This window comes from Octopus bimaculoides, chromosome 2, assembly GCF_046866305.1.
Source record: "Octopus bimaculoides isolate indiv1 chromosome 2, ASM4686630v1, whole genome shotgun sequence".
Taxonomy (NCBI): Eukaryota; Metazoa; Mollusca; class Cephalopoda; order Octopoda; family Octopodidae; genus Octopus; species Octopus bimaculoides.
In genome coordinates this window covers 78,168,459-78,180,013 of record NC_142929.1, presented here as the reverse complement: position 1 = coordinate 78,180,013, position 11,555 = coordinate 78,168,459, and the positions used below count along the sequence as shown (strand labels likewise).

The window sequence follows — 11,555 nt, the reverse complement described above, 5'->3', positions numbered from 1 at the left end:
AGTCAGTCCCCAACATCGCTTGGCAACTGATGCTGGAGTATTTATATCCGCATAACTTAGCAGTTCAGCAAAAGTGAATGACAATAAGTCCAGGGGTTGATTTGCTCAACTAAATGCAATGCTCCAGCAAGGCCAGACTCACATGACAGAAACAAGTAAAAGAAAATATATTTCAGAGGAATTGGAAACTGCAGTGCTATCAGATTAGTTTGACAGATGCCAACAAACCTCACTGGTTGCAGCCCAACCACAAATGGCCACATGACTCAAGAGTGTTTAGTAAACATCCTATACCCTGCCACACACACACACACACACACACACAAGGGTCTTCTGTCAGTTTTCACGAGTTTAAATTCTCTTGGGGTATTTATCAGCCCAAGGATTATCTGTATTGAAACATTTGCCCAAAGTGCCATGTGACCAAGGAGCAAACGTAACCATACAAGCCATACCTGCAGCAACAAGAAAATATTAAAATAAAAAGAAATTAACAAAACAAATATTAAAAGAGAATACTTTTTTATTTGCATTTTTTATATATTATTATGTACATCACTTGAAGGTTTGGTTAGGGTGGCTTTGTTTTGGTATGGCATGGAGAGGGGGTTGGGCTAGGGGGTTCACGTAATATAGCATCTATTTGATGGGGGTGGAGTAAAGCTCTTGAGGTTAAAGAGAAAGTGGATAGGTTTAACCCTTTTGTTACCCTACTGATGTTGAAATACATTGCATTTTCATTTAATTTTGAAAATAAAGAATTTAATGAAGTAACTCATTAAAGTTGACATTTTAAATAAACTAACATGAAATTTTGATGGAAGGTTTTAATTTAGATCACTTTAATTAACATTTCTTGTTGAAATAAATTGCCTTTATTTCAATTTTTCAAATAAGACTTAGTAAAATTTATTCATTTAGTTGAAATTTTGATGGAAGGTTTTAATTTAGATCGCTTTAAAACAGGAAAGTTTGTATACTAGAAGTAGACCAGGAGTGGTGGTCACAGCCAGGTTGATGTCAAAAGGGTTAAAGAACTGAGAGGACTTTTCTAAGACTAATTCTGGCTGAAGGTATCTCAGAAAGAAGAGCAAGGAGACGGTTTTAATGACAAATAATACTAAAAATGAATTTATTTTTCAAGGTTTGAAGATTGGATAGGGCAGGGTAGATGGGTGGGTGGGAGAATATCAACTGGTTGTATTAACAATATGTAAACCATATTAAATATATTACATAATATAAATATATTATATGACATACAATATATATTATATTATATAGAAGCATCCTACTATCACAGTTATAGAAAAACCAGAAGAAAAAAAGGTTAACTCTGGTTTGTTTTGATTTTTCTTTTTTTTTAAACATCTTTCTGCTGCTCATCACATTTATTTCTAAAACATTCAAACTATCAAAACATTAGACTTGTTTTTACTTCAAAGAGTTTTAAGCTGGTAAATTATGATGATTGGGGCTGGGGGGAAAGGGGCTATTAAATAAAGGGGCAGGGGAGATATTTGGAGAAAAACTTTTTTGAATTGTATTTTTGTATTTTTTTTTTCTGTTTTTTTTTTTTTTTACAAGCAGCCTAAATTTAGAAGTAGACAAATCTAAAATGTTTCTTTTTATGATTTAATACTTTTTTGTTTTCTTTTGAAACTGGAATCAGTAAAACAAATATATTTCATGCAGAAAGAAGCATACTAACAGACATTCAAAGTCGGAAATGGTCAGAAACTTTTTTTTTAATACATGTTTTTTGTTTTGCTTATTTTTGTTTGTTTTTTTAATCCTCATTTTTCAACCATTACAAATGAAAAAAAATTTGTTAATAATAAATATAGCAACAGTTGTGGAGTGAGGAAAAGGTGGGTATCCAACTTTACAGGATGGAGAGTATATTAGAGTTGGAATTAAATTGGTAAACACACCAGTCTCCACACGAAGCCAAGTGAAAAAAAAAATTTATAATAATAATGGTTTGAAATTTTGGCACAAGGCCAACAATTTTTTTGTTTTTTAGCAGGAGGGGGATTAGTTGATCACATCAACCCCAGTGCTCAACTGGTTCTTATTTTATCATCCCAGAAAGGGTGAAAGGTAAAGTGAACCTCAGCAGAATTTGAACTCAGAATATAAAGAGCAGGAAGAAATGCCACTAAGCTTTTTGTTTGATGCACTTACAATTCTGCCAGCTTGCAGCCTTGCTTATAATAATAATAATTATAATAATAGTAATAATGATAATAAATCAATAAATAATTATGATGAAAAGTTCTTGTGACAACTGAATATATAACAACTCGTTAGTGATCATGAGACGATTTGGAATTATTGGAATCTGTTCGATTGGGGTTGGGTCGATAGAGTTTCTTCTTCTCCAACTGAAAACCCGAACACAAGAATGTCGGCAGAACGTTAGTGGAGTTCCCAAATATCACTGATACTGACTGGAAAAGAAATTTCTTCATGATCGCCCAAGCTTTGGTTTCTTCTCGAAGTGTGAGGTAAAGTTCAAAGGTCGGAGTGCAGTCAGGGTCATAGACTAATTTATTGATCTTCTGGCAGCAGGATTTCTGTTCAATGCTGATAAACATAATACAGCCTCGAATTCCGCACGGTTCACTGCGGGACATGCGCAGTACATCCTGTGCAATTCGGAAGAGGAGACCTCGTGGTACTAGTAACTCGCAGTTGAGGTAACGCTGTCTACCCACATAGATGAGTTGTTCTAGTCGATTCTCAAGATTTTTGCATTGATGGAAATCCTGGACATCATCAAATTCTCCGTAGCTATTCATACCTGGAATGTGTGCATCTGTAAATACAAATAAAATACTTTAAACAAAACATTAAATACATTTATGAAAATACTGAAGTCATAGGGGTTGTTTTATCTATTTTAGGTGTAGGTATGGTTGTGTGGTTAAGAAGTTTACTTCCCAGTCACATGGATGGGCAAGTGTTTCTGCAATATCCCCAGGCTGACCAAATCCTTGCGCGTGGATTTGGTAGATGGAAACAAAGAAGCCCATAGTGTCGTAAATGAGTGCTACTGTTTAACACGCTGTGCCATTCATTTTCAAATTCTGCAAAAGTATGTCTGGTCATGAGGAAATGTTTGCTACATCAGAACCAGGAGAGGAAGGAGTATGATTCATCAACTTGGATGTTCAGAAAGCCAAGATGGAGTCCATAAATTTCTGGTAGGGACAAAAGGCCCCAACCCATTCCTCATGTGAGGCCATGAAAGCCATGATCAAAGACTGTCCTATCCCCAAACTAACTGTGACTACCTTATCTTTTAGGGTTAGATAAATTTAAATTCATCTGAATTTAAATAGAGGATCTATTTCTAGCAGGTAACCAACCTCATGAACTCCCTTGTTGGCTCAGTGACCACTTTAGAGGTACAGAAGTTGGCTAAACTGATTTTGACCCATTTAAAAATAACTCTTCCAAACCATTATTTCAGCATTACTCATGTATTTGAGAAAGTCAGATCTCAAATTCTTTGGGAAGGAGGGGTTGCATTTATTATTGTTGTATGCTAACATGGCAGCAATAGTTTTTATACAACTCGCTATTTCTATAGTCAACCACAAAAGTAACAGTGGAAGCAGCTTTGGCATACAAAGTGAGGACAAGCAAAGCTATGCATCTTTGCAAAGGATACAACACTAGTTAGTACTCATAATTTGTAAAGTTTGAATTTAAGCGCACACAATCATTTTACAAATGTTTGTTAAATCTAATCTATCAAAATTTTCAACTCCAGTTCAGTACAAGTTTATTCTGTTGGAGTAGGTTCATATGGCTGACTGGTTAAGAAGTTTGCTTCACATTTTTAAAATCCCAAGTTCAATCCTACTGCATGGTGTCTTGGGTAAATGTCATTTTCTATAGCCCTAGATCAACCTATAACTTAAGAGTGAAATTGAGCAGAGGGAAACTGCATATATCTGACCATGGAGAAATATTAACTTGCTTGGAAATAGGTGTAGGTTAGCAACAAGAAGGGCATCTGGTGACTGGAAATCTACAACAAATTTCATTTGACCCATTGAAAAGTGATGAAAACTCTTTTCTAAGAAGTGGCCAATGATATTGTGGCAATACCATTTTAATCTATACAACATAAAGGATTATTTTACATACTAATAGCAAGATAACAAGCAAGCTCCTTGCAAGTTATAAACTAAATTATGATGTAAATCCTTAAGTGAAATTAATTTGACCTTGGGAAATCACAAGCCCCAACTCTCAATAATATAACAGAATTTTCCTTAGGGAGTGCAAACCCAGGTTCAACCTGTGATGCTCAAGACGTTTTCATTGCCCCACTCCCAGAATTTTAGGGAGTGCACTTGCACTTGTTCCCGAACCTGTCAGACCCTATTTTAGGATGATGTACACCTCAACAAAAATGCAAACCTCAGCAATCTCTTCACGAGTTACCATTCTATAGATTATCTCCTTGAGACTAACAGAATTAAAAAGACTACCGTTGAATTGAAATATTTGCAGATTCCAGCATAGAATAATCACTAAATAATATTTCAATGTTGTTGCTGTAGTAGTGGTGATAGCAAAAACTACTACCATTACTATAGGAGATGTCCTGTGGTTGTGCATCCACTCCCAAGTGCAACAATTGATACTGATATCATCATGGGGATCTTTTAAAAATACTAGCTTAATTATTAACATTACTACTACCATTACTAACAATTATTGAATGGTCTGGGTGAGTGATAAAAGGCAAAGTCTGGGCTAACTCAGGTGTTTAGAGTTAAGGTTTAGGGTGGTGTACGTATTCTTTACCTCCGCCATGAGTGTTTTTTTTTAGGTTAGGGTAAAAGTTTTAGTAAGATTTACTTTAACAATACTGAAATTTAATATGGTTTGAACTCTAGAGAAGGAAAAATCTTGGCTACAAATATTTAGACTTACAAAAGTTTTCAGAACATAGAAAGGAAGATATTTTTTTTTTATAACAAAGTAGAGATAGAGACTATGTGGAAGTAAGATTGGGTTTAATATCAAAACAGATTTTGATTTGATGAACTATGTAAGAAAAAAAGTTGAGTTTGTGTCCTAAGAAAAAAAAAAAAGATTGTTATCGTTTAATGGGGAAAAATAAGTCTGAATGATGCAACGATATAAAAGACAAACTTTGAATGAGGACCATTCATGTGATCATCCTTGAAATATTACCGTTTGCTTGTCACAAGATTCGCATTATTCTTGTCACATGCTTTTAACTATATTTAATACAACAGTCATAGATGGAGTATATGAGAGGGAGAGGAAGAGGGAAGAAGAGAGACGTTAAATGTGTTTCCGGCATGGATATATACATATACATATGCTTGCATAGATGTGTCTAAAGAAATGTATGGTGTGAGTATGGACATGTTATATCATTAGTATAGAAACTGAGAAAAAGCGAGAAGATAGAGAGCGAAGAAAAGAGCTGTTATAGGAGTTCTCGGTATGGATATGTGTGTAGATGTGTCTGAAGAAACGTCGAGTGTGCAGTGGGCATTATATCATTATTTATTACAGAACAACTGTTACGTATGACGTCTTAGTTCTCTTTCCCTCCCTCCCTCTCCACAAAACATTGTCATACAATATTCTTCAGAGAGTGATAGTGGGAGAGAAAGAAAAGAAATGAAGACATTAAGAGATTTGTTCACTTGCTACACAGCCACCGCCGCCACAAACTTGCCGGTTTCATAAAATTAGATCTGCAGTTGAGGTGGGTGATGGAGATTGACGTTTGTACAATGAACGGGGGTGGGGTGGAAATCAGCCATCGTATCAAATTTAGTTCAGCACAAGTGTTATTGCATTATTAAATAAAACGAAAGAGTTACTGAAAAGAGAAACTGTAACAAGAAACAAGAGATTGTTTGCCCCTCCCCCGCCTCTAAAAAGAAAATATGAACATTTTATCAGACTAATGATGTCATTTTTATTCTTACAAAATGCGTAACCAAACTGATATATTTAAGTTAAGCTATCATAGTTCAGACCGATAGGTGTAAGCTCGCGGCAAACTTAGACTGACCAAATTACAATTCCAACTGTTGCACATCATTATAAGCCGCTAAATATTGAGAAGGGCATCATCGTCACATTTCATTTTGAGGTCTATCACATTTCACACTAGCAGAAACCACAAGCTGGTTTTAAATCGAGAGTAAAACCATCCAATTCTATATCTTGTTAATGTTCTAGAAAAGGCATGAACACAAATTCTGTATTTCCAAATCCCTGAACATGTATCTAGTTCAAAAATGCAGCCAATATTTGATTTTTAAAAAAAGAGGAAAAAAAACGAGTGTAAATATATTGTCACTTAGTCCGACGGGTAGAGTCACCATCTATTAAATTTCCAGTTCTTTAGCTCAATCATGCTCTTGGGATCGAAAGGGCAAACTGATTTCTTGAGTGACTGTGGACATTACTAGATAATCACATCTATTAGGGTAACAGAAAATGGATACCTAACAAGATGTGCCTGTGTCTAGCTAGATGTGGAGACAGGCTAGTTTAGATCAGCTTTTTTTCGTTTTTTCCCATGCTTAGAAAAGAACAGTACTTTGCCTAAATCGAGTTACTCCGTCATGAAAATCACTGCTGAATTCGTTTTTTCTCAGATTCGCCATTAATTCGACCTTCACGCTTTCAACGCCAATCTGTACAGTTGGCACTGAAGACACTTACATGTACTAATCCTGTCTCCGTCGCCTTTTGGTTGGTTGCAACAGGACTTTAGAAGAGTTGGAAACCTCGGGCCACGCATTCGCTAAGAGAAAAAAAAAATCGCGAGTTCGATCCCCACAATCAACTCGTCTTCAAGGCCTCTGGATTCTCGTACAATTGAGTTGAGATGGTGAGAAAGTCTGTCCAATTGCAGAGAGAGGAGATGATGCCGCAATCTGCATTCTTTCAACGCAAGAGGTGGCGATGATAGACGTTAGGTTTTCCTCTGCGAACTCTCCCGAAGAGCAAACTCGATAGGGTTGCTGGTTTTAGCAACCCCAAAATATATTAAGTCTACAGATTGCTGTATTCATTCCAGTATTCTAAATTGGTGTTTCGTTGTTCACACAAATTTTAAAGTCAAATCGTTTGTCGTGGCAAGTTACGACAATTCCACAAAATTTCATCCTCGCTTACTTGCACCCAACAATAAAAATTATGTTGATACCAAGTTATGAGTTAATAGTGTTTACAAAAAACATAAAACGTCAATTGTCTTACTACAAATATACTTTAAATGGGGCTGGCATCATCTCTAGCTTCTGAAAATATTCGGCTGTTCTTTAACATAAAATTGGCAGAGGGCCTTAAGAATATATTCAAATTAGCAAAACATTGTGATCATCATAGTAAAGACAAAATGTTTAAGAGCATTTTATTTTTACGAGCATATTGAATGCATAAGTCGTTATGAAAACCATTTTAAAGCATTACTCCTTAGCTGGTAGTATCAGGCAATTATCTAGTAAGGACATATTTAGCCAAGTCTACCCGAAACCCTAATCAACACAATATTTAATCTTCTGCCAGACGTAATGTACTAGGGTCCTGCACTTTTGACCAATACAAAGTTTAATTTGAAGGATATTTAATTGCAATTACTTTCCGATGGAGCCACCGCATAAGATCGTGGCGGCAACATGTACTTATAATAATTACTTTATATAAGAAAACTTCATATATTCTTAAGCATACACGACAATATAAAGAGTTAACTGTGAAGGTTTGTTTTCATATATGATGGAGTCAAAAATACGCTTGTCAAATGGGCGAAAGAATAAAGATTAGCTATGAAAAAATTGAACTTTCATACTTTTTTCAAAACTTATTAACAAGGTGAATGTTACAGTTCAGAGTAAAGAATGGCAAGATATTGCAGACAGTGTAGCGAGAACTTATTGCCGTGTTATGGCGTCTGCTTCAAGAATAATGATGCTACTACATAAGTAACGGTGATTTGTATTGAGGTGAAAAACCCAATACATACAACCGATTTGCTTATATATTTTACAGAATATAAAATGCATATTTATAGTATTATGTTACATCATAGATATATAATAAAACAATATTTACATATATATCGCGTACAATAATGCATTGTACATACATAAAATATGTACAATACATTTATATAATTATAAATAATACATATAAAATGCAACACACACACACACCCGATAGCTTAATTTTACTGATCTCTACAGGTTTCGAAATCACATTTAGCTGGTGATATTTAATTGCATAACAGAATAAAAAAAATAGCCAGCTAATCTACGATATTGCCTGCACCAAATTCTACTACCATAACAATAATGGTAAAAATAACGCTGAAGATGAAAGGGTTCTTACTTTATTTTTTATAAGCCATATTAAAATGTTAGATAGTTGATTAAATACTATTTAAGTAGATCGATATATTTAATATATAGATCCTCTCTCCATCACAGTAAAATATGAAAAACACCGACATGACCGAATATTGTAGACGCGATACTCTCTTAAAAGAATAACCAAAGAATTTTATCCAAAGCGTGGCATTTCTAAATAAATAATTCCTAGATGATTAAACCAACATTTTTTGCTTCAATATTTCTATTTCAAATACCGAAAAAGAAATTGAAGAAAAAAGAAACTAAGCAAAATATAATTTTTACAAGACATCATGACAGGGTCAAATGGAAGATGGCAACAAGGTTTGGTTTATTGCTTCAGAAAATTAACATGAAAAATTGGTTGGTTTATTTAGGAAAAATTTAATCTATTTTTAAAAAACTAGAAAAAAATTTGTTTAAAAAGTATCTATTATACAAAAAAGAATAGATTGTATATTAATAGTAATTGAAGAACGAGATGTAGAATTTTTTGTTATTTTTATGTAATGTATGTAGGTTTGGAAAGAAGAGGCTTCGTCTGCATAAATTAACACATTTCTTGTGTTAGCCGGTGGCAGGAAGCAGCAAGGTACAGCTGATAGAATCTAGAACAAAGACAAGTGGTTGCAGAACTGAACAGAGAGAAAGAGAGCGAGACGGAGAAGGGGAGGAAGGAGGATAAAGATATATTGAGAGAAAGACAGAGTAAGAGAGCAAAAGAGGAACATAGAGAGCAAGAGAGAGAAATAAGAAGGAAGAGGAAGAAAATATCGTTTGCGAAGAGAATCTTAAAATGAGAAAAGAAAAAAATTCTTAGTGAAAAATGGGGAATTTGTACAGAAGGAAATGAGACTAAGAAAATAGGGAAAATACAGAAAATTTTTTAAAGAATAGGAGAGAGAGAAAAACTAAGAGATAGAGTAAAAGAGTCGGAAGACGGTGTTTAAGAGAGAGAGAAAGTACAAATATCCCGATATATTTTAATTCATATGATTATATGGTGCAGTGGTAGAAAGCCGGTGTCGTGCTCCGTAGTGTTTTACTGTTGTCATTTGATTCTAATTCATTTTGGTGGGGAAGAGACGAAGACCCTAATTGATACCAGTTATATGCTGTGATATAGATAGTTCTTTACGATCGATTATCTTAAGTCGGTACAGGGGGCTTCAAATTTATTCAGAAATCGACGTTCCTGGTTTTGAGGACATTTATGACAAATCACATACGGAAAAAAAACCAAAAAAAAACCCGAAAGCCGACAATTTATGTTATGAACTCTGTTTAACGAGATCCTCTCCCACTTTACCCCTAAATATATACCAAAACATTCATCTATTTTAATCTATATACGTTCATGAAAATTTTCTAAAATTAAATAAATTGCTATTTAAAACTAGGAGTCGAAAATAAGACTTCTGGTTCAACGAGAAATGAATGAAATATAAAAAAAAAAATACTGACGCTCTCAGTGTAGCTTATTGTATATAATTATTCTATTTAAAGAAATAGCTTCAAATAAAATTATTAATCATAATTAGCAAAGATAATCATCAATGAATTACATGTGAAGAAATATCTGTTTTATATTCAGAGAACTAATAAAAGGCCATTCGATTTTTAGACAGCCGAGCAGATTTTCTACCGTAAAACAGCAATATATATTATATACATTACAGCAGCTTTATCTTTCCTCGCTCTATTTCCTTTTTGTTGAAAAATAAAATCGAATTCAGTTCACAGCACAAATAATGAAGAAAATTCAACACACTGGATAGATTATTTCTAAATGAATAAGTGTATGTGTATATATATACGTGTATGTGTGTATATATATGTGTATGTGTCTAAGATGTTAGTATAATCACGAGACAGGTTTTTACAGATGGGCAATAAGATTAGTTCGTGTCTTTTTCCTGTATATATAATATAAATTATAACTATTTATTAGCGACAGCATTATAAACATAAAATGGGAGGTATTAATGGTTCTATACACACACACATACTATTTATACAATAATTAAAACGCAAGAGGAATGCAATAATGTATGACAACTTACCGGCGTGCGAGACGTACTCGTCCCGTTCAAAATCAGATTCAATCACAGAAGAAACAATAGCTGGTGTTCGTTCTTTCTTCGATCCTCGACCACTACCAAGGATCTGACCAGCTTTATGAACAAGTTTGTCTTGGAGTGTCAAGGTAATTTTGGCTGGAACTAATGGTTCTTTCTTCATAGAGTGTAACTCGAGGGGTTTGTTCATCGCAAGCAAAAATTAGACAACAGAAATAACACAAAATAAATAATAAATGTGAGTGAAATATAGATGGATTTTTGGCTTGGTTTGAGTGATGTTCTTCGTTTGAGGTTGTTGTTTTTTTTTTATGTTGTCTAATCACAAACTTAGTAGACAAAAAGAGATTACAGCAACCAATTTAAGTATCTGATTAGAGGGAAAGACACTTCACAGCTGATTCGTTGACAATTCTTTCTTCAGTCCAGTGAAGGGTTTCTCTTTTACTTTCAACCTGGATTTGCAGAGACAAAGGGCGGTGATGAGAGATTCTGGTAGATATGGATGGAATAATTAATAAATTGTTTGAACATTCAACAGACAGAAAAGAAATCTTGCGACTGTGGTGGTTAATCATTCAAACCGTTTTCCCACTCGAATGCAAATGATAAATAGAATATATATTTTGTATCTACCTAACAACTATCATCAAAATACCACACACGCACTACCGAACCTACTTTGGTAGTAGACAACAGTAAGCCTCTGCCTTTCTTTCTCACTCACATTCACTCTAAATGATGGCTGTACTCCGTGCTACCAAGCCTGGCCTTTATATAAGCAGCGACTTACCCTCACATTTGCATATTAATTAGTTATACTGCAATATGATTGGTTGTCATATGTCACACGCTCTTTCGTCGCTCAACAGAGATAGAAACAGGACGATAATGACGACGACCACGACGGTGCCTGCTTATAAGTGTGTTGCGTGTGTGCAGATTTTCTTTTTGTGGCTAATTTACATATATACACACACGCACACATACAGTTTTATAGCGAGGTGTAATGTGTCTGTTTCAGTAAAACGTCTGTGTGCATGTATAT

At 34.5% G+C, this 11,555-nt stretch overlaps 1 protein-coding gene across 1 annotated transcript; it reads right to left on the bottom strand.

Annotated features, from left to right (window-relative positions):
• Positions 1-1,621: 1,621 nt before the first annotated feature.
• LOC106882418 (DNA damage-inducible transcript 4-like protein) lies at positions 1,622-11,256 on the bottom strand. Its single transcript, XM_014933088.3, has 2 exons — positions 10,493-11,256; positions 1,622-2,821 (listed from the first exon to the last, which is right to left on the bottom strand). The coding sequence occupies exons 1-2, from the start codon at positions 10,695-10,697 to the stop codon at positions 2,310-2,312; spliced, it is 717 nt and encodes a 238-aa protein (XP_014788574.1). The 5' UTR covers positions 10,698-11,256; the 3' UTR covers positions 1,622-2,309.
• Positions 11,257-11,555: the final 299 nt, after the last annotated feature.

What these genes read in the sequence shown, in the direction of transcription:
- LOC106882418 (XM_014933088.3), bottom strand. Translation starts at nt 10,697, where the DNA reads ATGAACAAACCCCTCGAGTTACACTCTATGAAGAAAGAACCATTAGTT. An exon ending in CGAGTACGTCTCGCACGCCG is followed by an intron (nt 2,822 to 10,492) that starts GTAAGTTGTCAT and finishes TTGTATTTACAG; the next exon opens with ATGCACACATTCCAGGTATG.